We start from the raw sequence: 24322 nt of genomic DNA on the forward strand, positions 1-24322 counted from the left end.
ATTCTTCACGACGATTTTTCTATCTAGAACAGTGATTTATTGAATTTCCACTCTTTTAACTAAAGAGAACAACTTCTACGCGTATTGTGTAAATTATAATAATTCAACAAATGTTAAATTAATGTATCTAATAGACAAGTAATACTTTCCATAATTTAAAACTTTAAGAGACATGTTTTTACTTCGAAAATCGAACAAAATTAATTTCTGAAGGCTAAATAATAATTTATAATGCATAAACGAGATGCACATTGTAACATTAATATTCGGCACATGTGTAAATGTTAATAACAATCGCGTGGATGTACAAAGAATCGCAGAAATCGTTCATCTTCCCATATTTCGCAATATCTTGATGTTTATTTATCATAATTGTTAACAATCGTCGTAGGACCATACTTTAGACAATTATTAACAATGTCCTAGTATAAATAATGGTTTAAAATATCATTTCGTTGAAATATTCTTTGTTCGCGAAGGAATTTTTCACTGAGATCCAACTGACATTTTCAAGGCTACACGTATCGATTATCGATTCATAAGTATTTATCGGGATGATTTTTCTATCCAGAACCTGCGATTAATCGAATTTTGGCACTTTTATATAAAAAATACCACTTCTACGCGTATTGTGTAAATTATAAGAATGAAACAAATGTTAAATTTATGTATCTAATGAACAATTGTTACTTTCCGTGCTTTAAAACTTTACGAAACACGTTTTAACATCGAGTCTCGATCAAAATTAATTTCTTTAAGTTTCTTAATTAATCGCAATACATAAATAAGATGCACATTGTTCGATCAATATTGGGAACATGCATAAATGTTAGTAACAATCGCGGAAATGAACAAACATTCACCGAAACCGTTCGCCTTCGAAGATTTCGCAATATCTTGATGTTTATTTATCATAATTGTTAACAACCGTCGTAGGACCATACTTTAGACAATTATTAACAATGTCCTAGTATAAATAATGGTTTAAAATATCATTTCGTTGAAATATTCTTTGTTCGCGAAGGAATTTTTCACTGAGATCCAACTGACATTTTCAAGGCTACACGTATCGATTATCGATTCATAAGTATTTATCGGGATGATTTTTCTATCCAGAACCTGCGATTAATCGAATTTTGGCACTTTTATATAAAAAATACCACTTCTACGCGTATTGTGTAAATTATAAGAATTAAACAAATGTTAAATTTATGTATCTAATGAACAATTGTTACTTTCCGTGCTTTAAAACTTTACGAAACACGTTTTAACATCGAGTCTCGATCAAAATTAATTTCTTTAAGTTTCTTAATTAATCGCAATACATAAATAAGATGCACATTGTTCGATCAATATTGGGAACATGCATAAATGTTAGTAACAATCGCGGAAATGAACAAACATTCACCGAAACCGTTCGCCTTCGAAGATTTCGCAATATCTTGATGTTTATTTATCATAATTGTTAACAACCGTCGTAGGACCATACTTTAGACAATTATTAACAATGTCCTAGTATAAATAATGGCTTAAAATATGATTTCGTTGAAATATTCTTTGTTCGCGAAGGAATTTTTCGCTGAGATCTAACTGACATTTTCAAGGCTACACGTATCGATTATCGATTCACAAGTATTTATCGGGATGATTTTTTTGTCCAGAACCTGCGATTAATTGAATTTTGGCACTTTTATGTAAAAAATACCACTTCTACGCGTATTGTGTAAATTATAAGAATTAAACAAATGTTAAATTTATGTATCTAATGAACAATTGTTACTTTTCATGCTTTAAAACTTTACGAAACACGTTTTAACATCGAGTCTCGATTAAAATCAATTTCTATAAGTTTCTTAATTAATTGCAATACATAAATAAGATGCACATTGTTCGATAAATATTGGGAACATGCAGAAATGTTAGTAACAATCGCGGAAATGAACAAACATTCACCGAAACCGTTCGCCTTCGAAGATTTCGCAATATCTTGATGTTTATTTATCATATTTATTAACAACCGTCGTAGGACCGTAGATTAAACAATTATTAACAATGTTCTAGTATAAATAATGGCTAAAAAGCCATCAATTTCTTGAAATATTCGATTAGATCGAACAAAGACAATGGAAGTAACGGTAAGTCACTGGTAAGTGACCTTGCGGTGGGTATATAAGGAGCCCCCGGTTGTTTAAAATTTCATTGTTCCTGGAGCCTCCGAGGTGGACGGATCTCTTCGTTTTAGGTTTATGGAAGGGGGACCCCCCCACCTTGGTAACCGGTACTGGCCGCCGGTAGGCGGTGGTCAGTACTGGCGACCACTCTCTCAATCCTTTCTTTTTTTTTTAATTGTTTCTTTGTGTAATTCATTTCATTTGTTCTCTGATTTTAATTTCTACTTGTTTTTACATGTTTATTTTTTTGTCACTGCCTCGTTTATTTACTTTGTTACTGCTTGACTGTATTTGATCATTAACCAACTTCATTTCTATTGTATTTTCTATTATGCCTTGACTTTCGGTTTCTCTTAGGTAGGCACATCGGAGAACGAAGAACGAAGAACGAAGAACGAAGAACGAAGAACGAAGAACGAAGAACGAAGAACGAAGAACGAAGAACGAAGAACGAAGAACGAAGAACGAAGAACGAAGAACGAAGAACGAAGAGGACTCTTTCGTCGCAACCGCCGTGGGATCTTTAGTTAAGCTTAGGATAAGTTAGTTTTAAGGCCACCATGTACGAACATCTGTGCTCTGCCGAGCAACTATCCAATCTTTAGCTTATTTTTGCTCGCTTCCTCGTCCCACACTCCGGCCACCTCTGCTTGTTGCATAAGCAAGTGACCGGCCGTGTAGGTGGTCCGAACGGTCGATCGCCGTCTCTTCTGGTGCGTCCGCTTTGAGAGAGAACATGCTGTGAACACAGGGGCAGGTGTTCGCACCGGTCCCTGCGGAAGCCCTAGTGCCACAAGACCCTCTCTTCGTCATCCTCCGTGGGTCAGGTCCACGCTCTGCGTGGCTCCTGACGCGGAGTTGGGAGAAACGGGGCACTCTATATGAGTGGACGGCGTCGCGCATTTCCTTGAGAATCGGGCCCACTGAGAGGAAACGGGACCGACCTAGTAGGACCAACTGCACGGTTCGTGTCGCGTCTTTCCCAATTTTGCCTCATTTTTCCATAATGTAATTGCTCGGCAGAACTAAACGAGGAGATCGAAGGAACATTGATTCCTTCCATCTCTTTGGTTTAGTATCTTCGTTTGTATCGCGTGTCGAGGGAGATCGATGGAACTTTGATTCCATCTATCTCTCTCCGGGTCTCCGCTCGCAGCAACCTCCACGTGGTGAGACCTGGTAATCGGTATTACTCGCTGCGAGTAATACCGAGCTAATTGGCTGCGAATTTAGAATAGTTATTTAAGATAAGAAAAAGTTGAATACCTTGAAAAGCAACATTTTTATAGTGCGTATGAATGCTTGAGTATGTTAATTAAACGAAAACATGAGATTGTATCACCGATGTATTGATATCTTTCAATAAAGTCATTTTTAGTAACAACAAAAGCTTCTCCTTAGCCATTATTTGCCACCAATTCCTTAACCGGATCCTATCACATTGCTAAATTACCAAAGTTCAAAATCGTCGAAAAATTTGGCCAAAGTTCAGAAATTCATTCGAAAATCACGCAAAATCTCAATTCGCAAAAATTTATGGAACTTGACGTCATTTCCAAACACCCCCGAATAAGAATACCTCCTCGAGTATCACGTTCTCCTGTTAGCAAAGCCCAAAATCGACGACAGATCTAGCAAAATTTCGGAAATTCGTTTGAAAATCCCGCAGAATCTCAATTTGCAGAAATTCTTAGAATTTGACGTCATTTCTAAGAATCTGCGAAATCGTGGCACTTCCTCGCATACCATATGCTCCTGACACCAAGAGTCCCAACATCGAACATTTTCTACAATTTATGTCTGAATTTCATCCTTTGGAATGAGGTGAACACTGTCCCCAAGGAAGTATGCATTTCGATTTTTCAAGTATTAATCAAATGTTACATTGATATATCTAATAGACAATTATTACTTTCCATATTTTAAAACTTTACGAAACATCTCTTTACTTCCAAGCTCGATCAAAATCAATTTCTATACGCTTCTTAATCATTTATGATGCATAAATAGGATGCACATTGTTCGATGAATATTGGGAACATACATAAATGTTAGTAACAATCGCGGAAATGAAGAAACATTCACCGAAATCATTCGCTTTCACAGATTTCGCAATATTTTCATGTTTATTTATCATAATTATTAACAATCGTCGTAGGACCATAGTTGAAACAATTATTATCAATGTCCTAGTATAAATAATGGCTTAAAAGCCATCAATTTCGTGAAATATTCGTTAGATCGAACAAAGACAATAGAAGTAACAGTGCGATAAACTAAATGAATATTTGTCTCGACAAATTATAGTTTGTATGCATGGAGATATATTCTGAACGCGCAATTACAAACTCCTGTAACGTGGTAATTACATGGGTTGCCATCTATTGGAGAAAGGGTTAAATTACACTTAAGGGGTGAAAACACCTGGTGGAGAAACGCTCAAGTTTGTCGAAGAATTGTTCTGACTTTCGTCGATAGGTGGCTCCACAAACATTATTTACCGACATTACAGATAAGTATCTCCTTTCAATTGATATTTCCTGCCGTGCGATAAAATAAATAATGTTATTTCCCTACATTCTAGCGTTCCTTCATACATTTAAAAAAATCTTTAATATCTCCAAATCAAGATTACACATATCGACTCACAAGTATTTATCATGACAATTTTTCTATCTAGAGAACCGATTAATTGAATTTTAGCACTTTTGTAACTTAAAGTAAAAACATGTTTCTTAAAGCTTTAAATTAAGGAAAGTATTACTTGTCTATTAGATACATTAACTTAACATTTGTTGAATTATTATAATTTATACAATACGCGTAGAAGTTGTTCTTTTTACTTAAAAGAGTGGAAATTCAATAAATCACTTTTCTAGATAGAAAAATCGTCGTGTAGAATATTTCTAAATCGATAATCGATACGTGTAACCTTAATAACGTTACACATGGCTATTTGGTACATTAATATAACATTTGTTCAATTCTTACAATTTATACAATACGTGTAGAAGTTGTATTTTTTACTCAAAAGTGCTAAAATTCAATTAATCGGTTTTCTAGATAGAAAAATTGTCATTATAAATACTTGTGAGTCGGTAATCGATATGTGTAATCTTGATTTGGAGATATTAAAGATTTTTTTAAATGTATGAAGGAACGCTAGAATGCAGGGAAATAACATTATTTATTTTATCGCACGGCAGGAAATGTCAATTGAAAGGAGATACTTATCTGTAATGTCGGTAAATAATGTTTGTGGAGCCACCTATCGATGAAAGTCAGAACAATTCTTCGACAAACTTGAGCGTTTCTCCACCAGGTGTTTTCACCCCTTAAGTGTAATTTAACCCTTTCTCCAATAGATGGCAACCCATGTAATTACCACGTTACAGGAGTTTGTAATTGCGCGTTCATAATATATCTCCCTGCATACAAACTATAATTTATCGAGACAAATATTCATTTATTTTATTGCGTGGTTACTTTTATTGTCTTTGTTCGATCTAACGAATATTTCAAGAAATTGATGGCTTTTAAGCTATTATTTATACTAGAACATTGTTAATTATTGCTTAATCTACGATCCTACGTTGGTCGTTAATAAATATGATAAATAAACGTCAAGATATTGCGAAATGTGCGACAGCGAACGATTTCGTTGATAGTTTGTTCATTTCCTTGGTTGTTACTAACATTTATGCATGTTCCCAATATTAATCGAACAAAAAAATGTTATGATAAAAATGATTGATTCGCCTACAGTAATTAATTTTGATCGAGCTTCGAGGTATAAACGTGTTTCTTAATGTTTCAAAGCATGGAAAGGAACAATTGTTCATTAGATTCATTAATTTATCATTTGTTCAATTCTTATAATTTACACAATACGCGTAGAAGTTGCATTTTTTACTTGACGGCGCCGAAATTCAATTAATCGATTTTCTACATAGAAGAATCATCATGAAGAATATTTGTAAATCGATAATCGATACGCGTAACCTTGACAGCGTCGATTGAATATTAACGAAAAATTCCTTCGCGAACAAAGAATGTTTCAATTAAATGAAATTTTAAGCCATTATTTATACTTGGAAATATGGGAAGATGAACGATTTCTGCGATTCTTTGTTCATACACGAGACTATTATTAACATATACGCATGTTTCGTTATTTATGCATTGTAAATCGTTGATTTCCTATAGAAATTAAATTTGATCGAAAGTTAAATTAAAACGTGGTAATTATTTGTTTCTCGACTTCCAACCAAAATTAGTATTTGTAAAGTAATTAATGATTTCTAATGCACGAACAAGGTGCACATTGTAATGTTAATATTGGGAACGTGCGTAAATATTAATAACAATCGCGGAAAGGAAAAAACATTCACCGAAACCGTACGTCTTCACAGATTTCGCAGTATCTTGACGTTTATTTACCATAATTATTAACAACCGTCGTAGGACCGTCGTTCAAACAATTACTAATAATGTCCCAGTATAAATAATGGCTAAAAATATCATTTTGTTTCAATATTCTCTGTTCGCGATGGAATTTTTCATTGATCTCCAACCGACATTGTCAAGGCTACACGTATCGATTATCGATCCACAAGTGTTTATCACAAAGATTTTTCTATCTAAAAACGCGATTAATGGAATTTCCGCACTCTCAAGTAAAAAAAGCAACTTCCACAAGTATTGTGTAAATTATAAGAATTAAACAAATGTTAAATTAATGTACCAAATAAACAATTATTACTTTCCATACTTTAAAACTTTACGAAACACGTTTTTACTTCTAATCTCGATCAAAATCAATTTCTATAAGTTAGTTAATCGTTTGTAATACATAAATAAAATGCACATTGTTCGATTAATATTGCGAACATACTTAAATGTTAATAATAATCGTAGAACTTAATAAACATTCCCCAAAACCGTTCGTCTTCGTAGATTTCGCAATATCTTGATGTTTATTCATTATAATTATTAACAACCGTCGTAGAATCATAGTTTAGACATTTATTAACAATGTCCTGGTATAAATAATGGCTTAAAATATCATTTCATTGAAATATTCTTTGTTCGCGATGGAATTTTTCATTGAGATCCAACCGACATTGTCAAGGCTATACGTTTTGTTTATCGATTCACAGATGTTGATCACGATGATTTTTCTATCTAGAAAAGCGATTAATTGAATTTCGGTACTTTTAAGTAAAAAGTACAACTGCTACAAGTATTATGTAAATTATAAGAATTAAGAAAATGTTAAATTAATGTAACAAATACACAATTATTACTTTCTCTGCTTTAAAACTTTACGAAACACGTTTCTACATCGAATTTCGATCAAAATCAGTTTCTATAAGTTACTTAATTGTTTGTAATGCATAAAAGAAATGCACATTGTTCGATTAATATTCGGAACATGCGTAAATGTTAATAACAATCTCGGAAATGAACGAACATTCATCGAAACCGTTCGCCTTTGTAGATTTCGCATTATCTTGATATTTATTTATCACAATTATTAACAACCGTCGTAGGACCATAGTTTAAACAATTATTAACAATGTCCTGGTATAAATAATGGCTTAAAAGCCATAAATTCCTTGAAATATTCAGTTACATAGAACAAAGACGATCGAAGGGAGGGAAGTGACCTTGATGTGGGTATATAAGGAGCCGGCGGTTGCCAAAGATTTCATTTCACAGGGAGCCGCCGAGGTGGACGGAAGACTTGATTTTTAGGTGTCTGGGAGGGTGGAGGGAGGTCCCACTCTTGGTATCCGGTACCCACTACTAATAGGCGGTGGTCAATAGTGGCGACCACTCTCTTAATCTCTTCTTTTTTCTCACATTTTTCTTTGATTAATTCATTTTATTTGTTCTCTGATTTTAATTTCTACTTATTTTTCCATGTTTATTTTTTTCATTTCTATTTTCTATTACGCCTTGATTGTAGGTTTCTCTTAGATAGAAGGGGACTACCTCGTCGCAACCGCTGCCGGATTCTTAACTTAGTTAGACTAAGTTAGTTTTAAGGCCATCATGTACGAACATTTGTAATCTGCCAAGCAATTAACCAATCTTTAGCTTATTTTTGCTCGCTTCCTCGTTCCTAAGCCCGGTCACCACTGCTTGTTGCATAAGCAAGTGACCGGCCGTGTAGGTGGTCCGAACGGTCTATCGCCGTCTCCTCCGGTGTGTCCGCTTCCAGAGGGGGCATGTTGCGAGCACAGGAGCAGGCATTTTTGCTGGTCCCTGCGAAAGCCTCCAAAATAAGACCCTCTCGTCGTAAAGATGGAGAAACGGGGCACTCCTCTAGGGGAGTGGATGGCGTCGTTCGTTTCCTCTTGAATGGGGCCCACCGAGGAGATACGGGATAGACCTAGTAGGACCAACTATACGGTTCGCGTCGCGTCTTTCCCAATTTTGCCTCATTTTGCTCGTAATGTAATCGCTCGGCAGAATTGAACGAGGAGATGGAAGGAACTTCGATTCCTTCCATCTTTATCGTTTAGTAACTTCGTTTGTATTGCGTGTCGAGAGAGATCGATGGAACTTCGAATCCATCTATCTCTCTCCGGGTCTCCACTCGCAGCAACCTCCACGTGGTGAGACCTGGTAATCGGTATTACTCGCGATAATTCTTGGTCGCGGCTAGTACCGAGCTAATTGGCTGCGAATTTAGAATAGTTAGATAGTATATATGAAACAGTCGAATCCTTAATTACAAAACATTGTTGTAACGCCTATAAAGAACTTAAAATTTTTTCAAATTTAAGTATACGAATGTCAGTCTAATGCATTTCAATAAATTCATTACACATAACATGAGTTGCCCTTCTTCCTATACATTGTTCCCATTCCATTCACCTGATGCTGAATACTAAGTCAAAAGAGGAGATCTGCAAGTTTCAACTTCACGGTACGCGTCGCGTCTCTCCCAATTTTGTCTCATTTTTTCCATAATGTAATTGCCTGGCAGAACTAAACGAGGAGATCAAAGGAACTCTGATTCCTTCCATCTTCTCGGTTTAGTAATATAGCTTGTATCGTATGTCGGGGGAGATCGATGGAACTTCGATTTCATCTATGTCGAATAAATAGTCATTACTTTCCATGTTTTAAAACGTTAGAAAACATCTTAGAAACCAATTATTTTTGTCATTGTCAAGACGGCGTTCTATTTATAAAAAATGAGGTTTGTATTTATTGTCCACGCTAGTCGGCTGCAAATTTGTAATCGTTTTTTGCAAGGAATCGTATAAATAGAATATTGTAACACGGACAACTTTTACAATACAAAAATTAATGGATTTCTTGACGTTTTGATGAAAATTAAGTCGGGCCGTTGTGGTAATTTTAGAACGAACCCATTCTGTTCTTCGACACCCAATTGGTAGCGTGAAATTTGTGACTAGTTTCTACCATTTGAGAGTCGGGTCTATCGGAATACACATAATGTAGTTGAGCAAACATCACGTTTCCGTTGTAGAGGGTGCTGCTAAAGGAGTAAAAATTAACCGAAATGGAGCGCGTGTAAAAAGAACGGTAGTAAATTCTATGTCAATGAGCTGTTGATATCAATATTGAGTTGTAATTATGCTGCTTTAACTTGATTAATATTGTTGTTGGTATTGTTTATAAATATGCAATAAAATTGTGAATGATTTTTCTCAATTAAATGTAGCAAATAATTGACTTATCGTTTGTAAATAAATACATTGATATATTTTTAATACATAGAATTTATAATGACGGAAAACCATACAGATACAAAAATTATTTGTAATGGGTATGTAATGTGCAAAATTTTTATTAAATAGTGTATTATATATAACTCTAAGACAGAATTTATATTTTTATAGCAACATTACTAATAAGAGGATCTCTTATATCGATTGGGATGAATACTTTATGGCAACAGCGTTTTTATCTGCAAAACGTAGTAAAGATCCTTGTACTCAAGTTGGTGCGTGCATAGTCAACAGTGATAAAAGAATTGTAGGCATTGGCTATAATGGGATGCCTACTGGTTGTAGCGATGATGAATTTCCTTGGTCAAAGAATACTTCTAATCCCTTAGATTCAAAGTATCTTTATGGTAAGTTTTAAACAGGTAAACGGGTAAACATGTTTTAAAGAAAGATACAAAAGTTTAAATCCTAGAAAATTGGAGTCAATGTTAAGTTTTGAGTTGTAGAATGCAAGGTAATTGTATTGTTACAATAATAATATAAAATTCACAGTGTGTCATGCAGAAGTTAATGCTATTTTGAACAAGATCTCCAGCGATGTTAAAGATTGTATCATGTATGTTGGTCTATTTCCATGTAACGAATGTGCTAAAGTAATAATACAATCTGGTATAAAGGTAATTGTATACATGTTGGATAAAGCTTCACATAGAATTGAAACTATAGCCTCAAAGAAAATGCTTGATGCAGCAGGCATTAAATACAGGTATTTCAATCATTTAGCTTATGTATATATCTTTTTACTAAAAGTCTACAAATATCTAAGGACATTGTACAGAGCTAAAAGCATATGTGTATGAAAAATATGTTGCTAAACTTTTAGTATTAAATTCATTTATAATGTTGTATTACTAATGTCTGCATTTTTTTAAATATAGCACATATATTTCTGATATTTATAATACTTTTCACCAGGCAATATATTCCCAAAAATAACAAAATTGTAATCGATTTTACCGAGATTAGTTTGGACAAAATGACGCAATTACCGGCCACTCCAGAGAAATATACTACATAAATATATTTATAATGAAACTAATGTAAGCAACAATAATGGTAATGTTTGTAGTAAAAAATTTGCTCGTACATATACTCATGATTTATTTCATTTTTCTCTTGACATTTTGTAGGTTGAAATTTTTACGTAATATTAATCGTTCGGTAACGTATGAAAATATGGCTCATGGTATTGCCGGATACTCGCGTACTCGAATGAGCGGATACTATTATTTACATATAAAATTGAATTGGGAATAGGTACATATGGAAATAAAGAATATCTTGTCGTATTTGAAATTTTTACAGATCCAGTTATTTTCACCTTCATCATTAACCACTCGAGGTTATCGAAAATAAATAAAACAATGTACACAAGGCGAAAGAATTTAGCAATAATACAAACATACTATGAAGTATTTAATATTATCTGCAACTGTGTTGCAAGCTATTTACTGTACAAGTGTAAACACTGATACGATAAAGTATGGCGTGATAGAAATATGTAACAGTATTTATCATATTTTCAAAACGACTGAAGGAAGGGCGATTGTTGATACACGATATATTTTCATGTTGACTCGTTATTAATATAACAACAAAGAGAAATTGAACATAGAGTTTTGATGTATATGGTAATAATATTAATAATAATACGTTTATGTACATACTATACATATCCCAGTTTTTGTCTTTAAAATATTACTTCACTTACGTTCGTAGTCACAACTCTAATGAGGAAAGTTACACAAAGAAAGTAATTATATACGGTGATTGAATTCATCATATAGACAAATATTTTGCAACAAAGGTGCATATGCATTTTACGTGTATAAATATCGATACTTATAAAGAGCTTATTATAATACCATGAATGTTTTCGTTTAAATATGTAAATGAATACTTATTCTTACCATTGATGCAGCTAGAACTGTAACAAAGTGTTTGCTGTATTAGCAAGAGTTTCTGAAAATATGATAATAGCTTATTGCAAATGGCAGTAGCTTACTAATACAATGATTAAAGTAATAAATAATTACAATTCGTGTTTGATAAATATTAATTTGTTCGATTCTGTAAGTCTTTTCAATTGGAATAACAAATTACCTTAGGGGTTAATCGTATACGTTAAAAAACTTCATGCGATAACTATATGATGAATTCATTTACACGAGGAAATGGAAGAGGATGTGGGTCGAGGTACCCATGCTTATCTTTTATTCGTAAAATTAAATCAAGGACTTAAAGGCAAATTTCAATTGAACCTTTTAAAGATCGATATACCATCCTTAATCAGCATTGTTTATTTCTCAAAGTTTTGATAATTATTTACGAGCGAGTTAGAAATTTTTATACTGAGGTAACAACCTCCGATAAAGATTGGAGCAACTAATATGTACATCTTTTCCAAATGTAATAGCTTTACTAAAGCTGAAGCATATTGCAGAAAATGTATCAAAAGAAAAATAAAGTATTAACACTTCGGTAGATGCATGGTCGAAACTTGGTGGAACGTGAATGACGTATGTTAATGTGCACTAATTTAGAATGAAAGCTGTCCGTAAGAAGACACTTTGTGTATCGACAGGCTAGTATGATGATCGTAATATATTTCATTTGCGTGGTACAATAGTTAAATGACTAATGGTAAAGTGAACGAGTGAAACATCTACATTATTGCTTACGTTAAGATATTACTCGCATAGCCCTGAGAAACATTCCATGCATTTACAGAAGGTATTTGTTCAAACAATGTTTGCATTTATCATATTTTCATAGAAGACTATTCCATCGATTAATTTTTGTTTATATAGTTAAATCTTCGTCCGGTATGCATTACTTTACGACTGAATCGAAATGTTAAATATACATTACCATCAATACCACTTGATGCAATTACCTTATTTTTATGATTACCATTAAGTTGACTTTGAGTAAGTTTTTAACATTGGCATAAGATTAATTAATCGCAAAAATTATACTCTATGACTTAAATAAGATAGGAAATGTGTACATATATATGATTGTATATATATTTATATATATTGTTAAAGTAATAGCTGAAGTATGTACAAATATTATCACTAATTTGTAGTATCTGCATCTTACTGAATTTTCTTGTTTGTTTAAGGAAATTCACAACTTATAAGTATGCGTCGGTATTTCAAAAATAAATGAGGTAATCATAACATCGGTTCGACTTATATACCGGTAAACTTCAACATTACCTTTTATTAAAATTTCTGTAATCCGTTGACATACAGATGCATGATATCATTTTTTTTTTTTTTTTGCTATCGACACTTATTGTTTTCGATTTATGATATACTTTGGTAATTTGTGTACACAATACGCACTTTATTGTTCTTATAGTAACTTTCACAAGAGACTTTCGCGAAATAGACACTACTTCCGTATTGACTGCTCTCGATGGAATATCAGGGCTCCAATCCAAACGTAGATCATTACCCTGGGCTTAAACACAGGAATAAAATGTGTGGGTGTGTGTGTTTTGTGTGTTCTAGAAGGAAAACGAGTTAGATTGTTATGTTCACTTTTGAGTTTAAACAGTTTTGCGAATGAAGTGAACTAGTAGTATACGACTTGGAACAATGTCTATTCAAATGTAGCGACGAACATGCGTGGTACAATATCGGGTGCTCGATGATCGTCTAGTTTCCAGACTCTACACAGTAGAGTATTATGTAGACATCGCTGAAAATAGTACACCTTAACATCGAGTAGAAATATTCATAGAGCGCGCGTATGAATGTATACAAGTCTTGTATTTTGTACCAATGTGTTAGTTTCGCACGTCATTATATTTTACACACTGCACCCCCCCCCCCAATTCCCTCCCGCCCGCCCCAAACCCCCGCCCCTTTTCGCCCACCCGGGTTCCCCTCCCACCCCCCCTTCACTAAGCATTTCACACTTTGCTGACCCTTTTTTCTTAACGTCGTCGCGCCGTCGATAGAGCGCGTTAATTCGTTCTGTTCCAATTGTTAATTAATATTTAGCTACTAGCCATCCTTTCTTCGTTCACCTAAAATTCGGGACCGCGTACAGAGGCGCGTGATTCGCGGCCTCGTCATGTGGTATAATTTATTAAGATTGTTTATTCAGCACTGTCCCAGCACTGTTCACACTACATAAAACCTTCCAGGAACAGTTCGTGTATAATACATGTTTATATTATTAATTAAATCCGCCAATTTTTTCGCGACTTCTTTCACTATGTCCTTTCCTCGTTTTCGTGTTCCGTTACTAGTTTTAACGAGCTTTTGTTTTACATATTTCATTTTTTTTTTTTTTTCGTTTGACAACGAAACGTTGTGAGAACGTTCCACACTCTCCTCCTCCATTGCCTCGTCTCTAACTACGAAGTAATTCAGCAACGCTGATGAGCGCGTGCCTGGATCAGTTCTTGATGAAGATTTCTCTCTCTTGATGATTGGTCGTCACCTTCGTTTCCGGTGGCCGGAAAGCGGTCGCATACGGGAACAGTTTATGGCAACTCTCCATGAAATCGGCTATCACTTGATCGCTGACCTTACCAAAGGCCCCATTGCGCAACGAATCCAGCACTATCGTGCAGTTCGGCAGTGTCACACCCTTGGTGTGCTTAAGACTCGTCACAAGGGATATAGCTCTCGCTTGTTCGTCCGGATCTATAATGTACAACATCCTTGCAGCCTGAAGGCAATGAGGCAGTGAATGCTGATTCGCCCTTAAGTATCTTGCGTTTAGCGTTGTGGGCACCGTGGTATACCCGTTCGGGTACATCCTTGTGATGTGCCAGTCCACAACGTGGCGTACCACCGTTTCCAAACTTAGATGATAAATGTGCAGATTAAAGCGTACCCAACACGCGTGAAAGGCTGGATGGTTCGGAGCTAGCGTAAATGCGCGTCTTATCGATTGTAACATCAGCAACGTGCGACCTGCAAAAAGCGTTTTTATTTAAATATCGTCCCAAGCGCTCGGATGGAATCTCGCGCGACAGTGCTATCCGATATAACCTCGCCCCCCACTCGTCCAATAACGTTACGGCTACCACTACAGGATTCAAGGTTCCACGAATAACACGAATTATCTTTCACGTATTTTTCTTACACGCGAGTTTCTTCCTATTGATAATTTTAATATTTCTTTTTTCGCACGGAGGGGAGCGCAATAATATTTTCTTCGCACAAACACGAGACGGGGTCGAGTCGAGGGGCTCCACTAGTGGACAGCACTGTACTATAATACGGTACAAGGTGTTTCAGAATTGTCGTACGTTGTGAACAAAATATTTCTTACATCGTTCGCAACGTTAACTGTGCATTTACGAGACTGAAACACCTCAACGAAACTTAAACGTCTACGTACCCTTGCGCAAGTAGATTTCAAACGCCATCAGATGCGTCTCTAAGTTATCCGATGCCAATTTCTGCAACGGTTGTAAAAACTTGATCGCTTGTTCCAGAGGATCATCGACCTGAAAGCACGTATCGAATCGTTAAAGGTTTCGTTTTACGATCGATCGATAACATTGAACGTCTTGAATCGTTCGGTTGTACAAATTTACCCTCTCCAATTTTTCCGGTATAAGTTCGTCTAACGTGGGTTGTTCTAAATCGGAATCGGCTTGTTGTCGCGATTTATTGTGTTGTTCCCTCTTCTCTTGAACTTGGGCGGCCTGTTGTCGTTCCAGTTCAGCCTTTCTGCGCTGTTTTCTCTGCTTGTTCCTCAATTTCTTCAATTCGGACGGCGCCAGATTCTCTATAATCATTGTAAACGAAACGAATCATCGTTAGAGGGACGGAGATGTTACTTATTTAAATCTCATCTCTGAATCGTAGGTGGAATGTTCGATCCAACTCGAGCGATTATAGATCGAAGTTGATTTAAATCGAAGAGGCGAGCGATAAGAATGGAATTATCAATATTGACTTGTTCCTTTTGTTTGAAATAAATATTTGTAAAACTTCTGTTCGTACGATCGTCTCGATTCGCTAAATTTATTATATTATAGAAATCTTTGTTTACCGTAGTTTCGAATTTTTAACGTTCTACGACTCGCCTCGTTATTACGTTTTGTTGAAAAAATTAATATTTCGAATCGATATGGATCGAAAGGCAAAAAGCTGATTCACCGGTGTAAAAAAAATAGATTCAAGATCGGTATGTCCAGATCATCTTATTTAAAAAAAAAGAAAAAAAAGAAAATTGTGTTTGTTTTTTAAATTCATCCGTCGAAAATCGATACATTTCTATTCTACGTATAAAAGTATCGTGTAATACATCTGTATTCGTTGCACCTCGAGTAAAGAAAAAGAAAAAAGAAAAAAAAGGGGGGAAAAAACCGGCGCTATCACTCGTTGGTTGAATTACACGAATCGTTTCTAATGGCAGAAAATGTCCGTTGTCCTGAAATTCCAGGCACCGTGGTATCATTCTAATTGCGGTACGGTAAACACGGGACCGCTATAACTGTCCCGTGGCTCGCTCTTTCGACATACGAGACTTTTACCGGCGCTCGGCGTCGACCAAGGTCAAACAATGTACCACCGACCGGTGGCAAAAGCAATTCCGCCGGTTTCGTAAAGCCTTTTCTAACTTTTCCTCGCCTCTGGTCGTGGCCAGACCCACTGACAGCTGTTATAGTAGGTCTGGCATGCGTGCACGTGTCACGCGTGCACCTTGGTCACGTGCAGCCGCGGCTCTACCGTGAGACAGTGACAGGAGTAAAATGTGTAACTCGCGTTGGTTCGAACGCGTTCGGTCGATGCTAATCGTACGGGTGGGTTTCTAAAGTTCGTCGAAAACGATCTACGCGACACGCGGATGATTCGTCCCTTGGAAGAAATTCGTTCGTAAGAAATTCGTCCGTAAAAATTCGTCCGTAAGAAATTCGTTTATATGAAATTCGTCTGTAAGAAATTCGTCCGTTGTTAACGAAGCGAATTAAATAGGGAAAAAATAATGGAGAATAGTATTCGGGCAATACTTTAAAACGAAATTACGCAGAGAGGATTATTTTGTACAAATGATTGCACGAATTCTCGTTCATTGTGCAAACAAATGCTGGTTTTATTTTCTTCCGTTCTACGTGTATTTGTCCGAATGCAGTTCGACTTTGCAAACGATACATTGCTCGAGGAAAGTCTATTAGACGTTTATCTGTAATATTCGTCGATACTTGTTACATATCGCTTACTAAATCGTTGACTGTTCGATATTAGTTGCATTGAGCAATTTCACAAGTTGATTGACAAGTCTGAGTTGACTCGGAAGTATGCATAAAAGCGAAATTAATCGATTTTCGACACGCCGCTCTGTTATGCGTTTACGTGCACGTGTCCAGTTGTAAATTCGTTTCTTTTTTAAATTTATCCTAGATATTTTCATACACCGATCGACGTCGTTTTTCAATTTTTTTATTTACGAGTACCTATCGCGTGTTTCCGCAAACACTCGAGAAGTTTTTCGTTCAAGGGACGTAATTTTAATTTTGAATTGACAAAGGGTGGTTTTTTTTTTGCGCACAGTGTGACAATGGTCGATTTGAATATCGCGCATCCACAAACGAAGGAACGAAAGAACGAGAAACGTATCTGGGAATGGTACTCCGCGCGTGGTGGGATTTTGCAACCCTAAAATTAAAATGCCTCTCTAATAACTTTTTTTTTGTCGTAAAAATACAGAAACAGATATTACTCCCATTAGGCCCAACCTCCTGAACAGATTTAAACGTTTATCGGTAACACGGGTAACACACCCAGTCTTTAAATAACTATCATCTCGAGCGAATGACTATGAATTCAAACGTTCGTAAATACGGACAACGATGTAAAAATGTTAACAATGTAAATTTCTCTATCTCGTTCGATGTCATTGTTGCGCGTGTAACGGTGCGCGCGAAAGATAAGCGAGTATAACGTGCGCTCAGTTGTGCAAAAGATGCGCAACCGAAGCGCCGTTACAAGCACCTAACTTCAAAGTTAACCAAGCCTAACTCTGACAGCAAAGGTGTTAAGTTCTATCAGCGCGTTAATGAAATCAATTTTCTGTAATCGAGTATCAAAATCGATAATTAATAACGAGAAGATTTCGATGGAAAAATACTCCTCGTTTCACTCCTCTTAATTATCCGCACAGATTCGCATACTGGTAGGAAAAATCGATCGTCGAGTTATTATTTAATAATTAATCACGAATTTTGTACAAAGCTACCGAAGAGGTTCGAGTTTATTGCGCTAATTCCTCCACACTTAACATGTTCAGTGGGCATCAACGTTTTAATTGCCGCGCCATTAATGCAGTTTTATAACACGAAAATCACGCGCGCTTTCCAATTATGTAAGAAACAGTCAATGCGTTATTAGAACGCGGTAGAGGCTGATTCCATGCTCCGTAAAATTCGTGAATGGCGTGGAAATTACCGCACGGTATATTCGCTACGTTCCTCGGACGATTTCTTTTTTTCTTTCACTGACAAATCGTGCCCGATTTCGACGCGTAACGCTTAATTTGACCGCGACGCGCGTCCAACGCGACGCCCGATCGAAATTTTCGAACGTCCGTAGCAAACGGGATTGTCTCGTGTTCGTTGGTAGTTTAAAACGACTGTAACAGATTTACATAATCCGTTGGAAAATTATTCTTCGTAGAACGTATCGGGTTTTAATCGTATTTATTATTCGTCGGGGGCTCAAAAGCGCACGAATATTGTAATCGAAGTGTCCTAGGAGCGATGGTGTTCGAAAAAGAGCATTTACAACGAGAAGTACTCGTGTGTGTGTACATGTAAATTTTTTACGAAACTTTTCAGACTCGAAGAGCAAGATAAAGTAACTTTGTTGATCGATAATTTTAAAAAACAGCGAAGAGATACTTCAAAGGGTTAATTTCGTCCCTTATTCTCGAGTAACTATGGTGAAACGGAACAGTAAGTCGATCCGGCAAATTTTCATTGAAATCGATGTGTAACGCTATGCAAATATTTTATACGAAACTTTTTAGGAACAAGGTTCGACGGAATGCGTGTCGATTAACCGATCGCAACAGGTACGTACATACACACGTGGACGAAGGTTCTCCTCCTTCCTCTTTAAAACTCCCAAATTATCTTCAAAGTGTTCAACCTCGACTCTTGTTCGAGTTCGCGGCCATAATGGTACAACATTTTAAACGAAATACGTACACCCTCTCGTTGCGATTAATTACAAAAAAACGTTTCTTTTACCCGAACGTTGCCTATACACCTCGTTCGTTCGTTCGTCGATCGTAACGAATTAATCGAGGCGCGCTCGCACGCGCATGCGCGTTCCCTCCAACCAACCACCGGTGGCGTTAATTAAACCTCTGGGGAGTACCCTGTTATATACCACACTGGACAACGAACTCCGAGGTAAACCGTGATCGGAGAAAATGAGTCGAACGGGTGTTTCCCACACAATGGGTCGGGGCGCGCGATAAAGTCCGAGCGAGCGGACAGGTATCGTGTAGCACGTCTCCGCGTCGATCCGCGCCATTATTCCTCGGTTAACAAACGTCTTCGAGGCGCTATACCTACCTTCGATCGCCAATGACTCTCTTTCTCTCGTTCTCGAGCTTCTCCTCCGCTGTTTAACGCGGTAGGGGCTTTCGATAAATCCACCTCGTTAAAAGGTTTTCCCATTGAGACGGTCGACCGTTTTAATTGGCCGCCGCTTCGCGGTTTCTCCGCCTCGGGAAAATATTGTTGCCAATTAGGGGGGGAGGGGGGCGGCCCCGGTGCGCGGTTACTGCGCCGAAGAATTTTTCATCCTTGACAAAGGGGGACCTTGCGCGTATTACGAGCACGCTCGGGAATGTGGAGCAACAGGCGGTGGGCACGCAACGTTTATGCAAATGGCACCCTCTCGACGACGATAGTACTCCGTTGGCTCCGCGAGGCGAGATTATTATGCACGTTGACCCCCCACTGTTGATTTCCAACCGCGCGAGAAAATCGATCGCGTTCCGCGATTTTCTCGCGAGCGGGCAACGCCTTCGACAAATTTTCGATCGTATCGGCGACGAAACGACGTCGCGTTCCACGTTGCGAAATAATCACGGCCCCCCACCACGGACGATCGCGACGCCACTGTCTGTCTATCCATCCCCACCCCCCACCACTCTCGTGCATTCCGATCCAGTCGGTTTCGAGTTCGCCGACGATCGATGATTTCTATTCGGTGGCCCGGCGCGCGAAATTTCCACCGATTCCGAGCAACCACGCTAGAAAGTACACGCGCGTTCGCGTGCATCGCGATTTCACCCGCGGTGCTTCGATATTTGCATACAGGGGGGCTCCGAGAGGGGTTCCAGTGACCGCGAGACTCGTTCGGGTTTCGTAGCTTTCAACCCTTTCGTCTCGAGAGGAGATCCTCGCTCGTCACCCGATTCGGTGTACTGTTTTCGAACCGGGAAAACTTCGCGTTTTGGAATTCAAATTGGACATTTAAATGTTACGTTCTCGTACAGTGTAAACGCATGTACGCGGAGTATATAATAATGTAATACGAAACGAGGAAACTTGGCAGATTCGTAGAACAGTGGAAAATATTTTCAATCGAGGATTTTAAGGAAATTGGATAGATTTGTAGAAGAGTGGAAAATATTTTCATTGCACGAACGGGCGTTAACGTTATATTTGTCTCGAGTCTCGCGCACCTACGCGAGCTTCTCACGGATTAAATCACTCGAGTACAATTTGTACTTAATTAACGGCTTGGGTCGGGCTATTCAAAGTCGGTAAAATTGTATCCTACGCCTTCTTTTTTATTATCAACGCATAAGAACGTTAGCCGTTGCGAGAATATTTGCGCAATCGATGTAACTGTTATTGTTTTCCAGCGACGAATCCGCGCGTAGACTTCCATGGAAAAAGAGGAATACTTCTATACGTATATTCGGTGATCCAAGATCAAATATGTTTACATTGTGTAAAAGTAGAATATAACGAACAGCGAACACGGTAACGTGCTAATATAAATACAACGTATTTTTTTTCTACTCGTACAACTTCGTGGTTAAGTCGAGAAACAGCCTCAGAGTTGTGCCTCGTCGTTGTGAAAATTATTCTCCTGCAAGATGACTTATCTACGCGCAATAAAGATGTTTAATAACAATAATATCTCATTCACCGTGTCAGCCGTCCTCTTTGTTCTCTTCTTTAGGCAACGTTGGCGGAGGACCGGGAACCCCAGCGGTTCGAAAATAAGATTTCTGAACCGAGGCCGCGTTTTGCATAAAATGCGGCGCTCACCACCGTGTCGCGTTCCACGAATCTCGGATTCACCGGGTGCAATAATAATTGCGGTTAGGTAAGAGGTTGCAAGTAGTGCAAATGACGGGGGCGACAAGGTCGTTGGATGTAAAAAGATCGTCCCGCTTAAATGGTGGCCATTAGACGAAGAAAAAGTAACGAATGAAAATGTAGAAACAAAGCGCGCGTGCTCTTTCATCGTCGTAATCGAGCGCGAAGCGAAACAGCTGGCATTTGAATTTAACGCGTTATCGTTGTATTTACGCCACGGTGCTCCATGGGAAACGTCGCTCCAAAGTTACAATGATTCTTTAAAGTGTTTGCAAGACACGAACTCTAATGTAAACTTTTATATAGCATCACTCTCGTTGGTGATACTATAAAGTAACAGGTACAGACACTAATGATCGAATATTTCAATTGTTTACACCATGGTTTAAATAAATATAATAAAGGAAGACGTGGTCGTTTTTAAATATGGAAAATTGACGGTCACTGGTGACCAGCGCTTCAAAGTTCTCTAAACCAAGAACTCTGATACTTGTAAACGTTTTTTACACTACAGTTCGTACAGATATCGCGAACATCTTTAAATATGGAAAACTGGTACGATGTTTAACGATGTTTGACAAAGCGAAGGAGCTGTCTCGAACACGCGCTCGTGAGAATCTTCAAAATATTTTCCTTTTTCTACGATTTCTGTTCTCCCCTTTGCCCCATTCCCCGCACGATCATCGTGAGACGGATGAATCATTCTTCTCTATTCGCGCGATAGTAAACGATTCCGGGATCGCGGATCGATATTGCGTTCTTCAGTCTGGGAAACGACGCTACGACGATTGTAAATTACCTCTCGGGCGATAATTATCGTGTAATACCGGTGACAGCGCTATCGACGACGAACCACCGGACAACAAGGCGATAAATAATCAATTTTTCGCAATAGGAAGAGACGTGTGCCGCTTCATTCATTTTCTTGCGCCCTTGCGGCGTGCACACCGACGATGTGACGCAACGATGTTTTCCTTTCCTTCGGCGAGTCAAACACGGGAATGAGAAAATAATCTACCGGGTGCTCCGAATTTATTTTCACCGTACCGAATAAACGAATAAATATTGAACTTTAATCGATTGAGAACGAAAGACGATTTTTTCAAACTTCGAACGTTCCTTGAACATTCGAAGCAAACCTATCGGGAAATATCGAGTAACTCTCGACTCGAGAGATAGAATTTTGAGGAATTGGCGATCATAGTTTTGGTAGAAGCATTTTCTTTTATTTAAATAAATGTTTCACTTTCACCAAATGGGAATCAAGGAAGGTACGTTGAGAAGACGATTGTTCCAAACTTTGAATATTCTTTAAATATTCGAAATAAAGTAACTTGGAAATATTATCGAGTGTAAAATCAAATTTTTCAAAATACCTATATGCACGTAAGTTACACGCAAGTTACACCGTGTACCCTCGCTTAAGTGCTAAGATCAAACGAATCGCAACGCGAATCTCGTAACAGTGAGCGGACCACCCTGTATATTGCGCACAGTGCACGTTCTACTTTCTCGATCGGAGTCAAATTAACCCTACCCCTGACGTTACATAACGAGTATTTCACCCTACCAATCGAGGGTGAATGTTCGCGCGAGTTTCCGCTATGCACCGAAACGGGATTAAAAAATATCGTGATCGGTTCTGAAAAAGAACGATTTTTGGTTACGCAAGTTGTCTTGCACAATCGTTTCGAGCGATCAGCGACTCCTTACGTTCGCAAGTTCGGTCGTTGGAACAAGCGGAAGTTCAAGAACGCGTGGCACGGTCGATAAACCGAGTACACTCGTTTTCGAGCATTACGAGGAAGTCGGTTGACAGATAATGCGAACCGATCGAACAGAATTGAACGTTTCGTAACGAATCGTGGCCAGATTGACCGATCTCCTCTACACGTTTGCTCTCCGCTCTGGTTTTCGAACGTTGAATACGAATAGGAATACTCTTTCGAACCTCGTTGAACCATTTTGTTCGCGTGCTTTCTCTCAAATAATAACGAAATAGATCGATATCGAGTAGCAACGAAATATCGTAGAGCAAAATCTAACAATGAAACCGTTTCGAGTTACGGATTATTGTTCCATAGAAATTCCACGTCCATTCGTTACTTCCTGGATTTTCGATAATGTTAACACCCGGAGATCGAACACGATAACGACACGGTACATTGCATGTTACAAGACAATACGGGAGCTACGGATTACACGAAACTAATACGAGAGAAAGGAGCGAAGTCAAGCTTCACAAGTTGCTCTCGTATTGCGCAACGATGTTCCAGCTTTAATTCCAATTAGAAAATATGGAATAACTCGATCGGCAATTAAGTGTAACTCATCGAGAAATACCTGTGTACGTTCTACGGACGGAAAAGTCTTGGTTATTCGTAAACGAGCGCGATGGTAAAAAGAAGTAACGCGAGACATAGAGAATTACGTCAATTGGATCGTCGAACGAACGCGTTTTGTTACGTGTGTACCTAATTAAAAGTATGTATCGATTCCAAAACAAAACAAGAGAGAAAAAAAAAAGAGAAAAAAAAGAACCAATAATAACGCGCCCCGTTCCATCGAAGACACCTATCGATAAAATTAATGGTATCTCGAAGCGTAACGAGTGGACAGGTTACGCATTAACGGACGATGTAAGAACTATCGATTGCACAGAACTGGAACAAGGAAGAGGAGTTATGTAAAATTTAACAATGAACCGGAATTTGAAAAAGCTGTCAGAAGGTGGAAAGAAAATCATCGAGAAAGGAACGATGCAAAATCTGATAATCGAAGTTGCGCGAAGAGGATGAAAAGAAACAACGATTAGAGACAATTGTTTGTACAGTGAACACCAATGAGCGATTACCTCGACAAACGCTTTCTAAGCGTGCCGAACGTTCAAATTTTAATACCGACGAATTCACCGTGATGCGTTCCACTATATTATTTAAGATAAAAATTCCTGTTTCAATTGTTCGTTAAATTTATTTTCGAAATCGTGGATACGAATCACTGCTTTTTAATCGTCGTTGACTAAAGTAATCATTTTTTATGGGGATGGATGAGAA

General features: G+C 37.7%; 2 protein-coding genes across 3 annotated transcripts in view; one reads left to right on the top strand and one right to left on the bottom strand.

Annotated features, from left to right (window-relative positions):
• The first annotated feature begins 9677 nt into the window (after positions 1-9677).
• On the top strand, positions 9678-12749 carry LOC143152955 (deoxycytidylate deaminase). Of its 2 annotated transcripts, none has more exons than XM_076323616.1 (6): positions 9678-9734; positions 9930-9978; positions 10052-10287; positions 10433-10646; positions 10856-10980; positions 11071-12749. In XM_076323616.1, exons 2-5 carry the CDS (start codon positions 9938-9940, stop codon positions 10956-10958), a joined length of 594 nt encoding a protein of 197 aa, XP_076179731.1. In that variant the 5' UTR covers positions 9678-9734; positions 9930-9937; the 3' UTR covers positions 10959-10980; positions 11071-12749. The 2 variants fall into 2 exon arrangements, with proteins under 2 accessions (XP_076179731.1, XP_076179732.1); XM_076323617.1 differs by having other exon boundaries at positions 9734-9779.
• Positions 12750-14356: 1607 nt separating this feature from the next.
• Naa15-16 (N-alpha-acetyltransferase 15/16) overlaps positions 14357-24322 on the bottom strand; it is a 63512-nt gene continuing 53546 nt past the window's right edge. The window contains exons 9-11 of the mRNA XM_076323615.1: positions 15510-15703; positions 15311-15419; positions 14357-14880 (exon numbers count right to left, since the gene is read on the bottom strand). Coding sequence (XP_076179730.1) covers positions 14357-14880; positions 15311-15419; positions 15510-15703 — 827 coding nt within the window. The remainder of the gene's footprint in view (positions 14881-15310; positions 15420-15509; positions 15704-24322) is intronic.

Source organism: Ptiloglossa arizonensis, chromosome 11 (assembly GCF_051014685.1).
Source record: "Ptiloglossa arizonensis isolate GNS036 chromosome 11, iyPtiAriz1_principal, whole genome shotgun sequence".
Taxonomy (NCBI): domain Eukaryota; kingdom Metazoa; phylum Arthropoda; class Insecta; order Hymenoptera; family Colletidae; genus Ptiloglossa; species Ptiloglossa arizonensis.

Excerpts from the sequence above, each read along its gene's own strand:
- LOC143152955 (XM_076323616.1), top strand. The coding sequence starts at position 9,938 with ATGACGGAAAACCATACAGATACAAAAATTATTTGTAATGG. Across the intron at positions 9,979-10,051 it reads ACAAAAATTATTTGTAATGG|CAACATTACTAATAAGAGGA; the intron begins GTATGTAATGTG and ends ATATTTTTATAG. Across the intron at positions 10,647-10,855 it reads GCAGCAGGCATTAAATACAG|GCAATATATTCCCAAAAATA; the intron begins GTATTTCAATCA and ends ACTTTTCACCAG.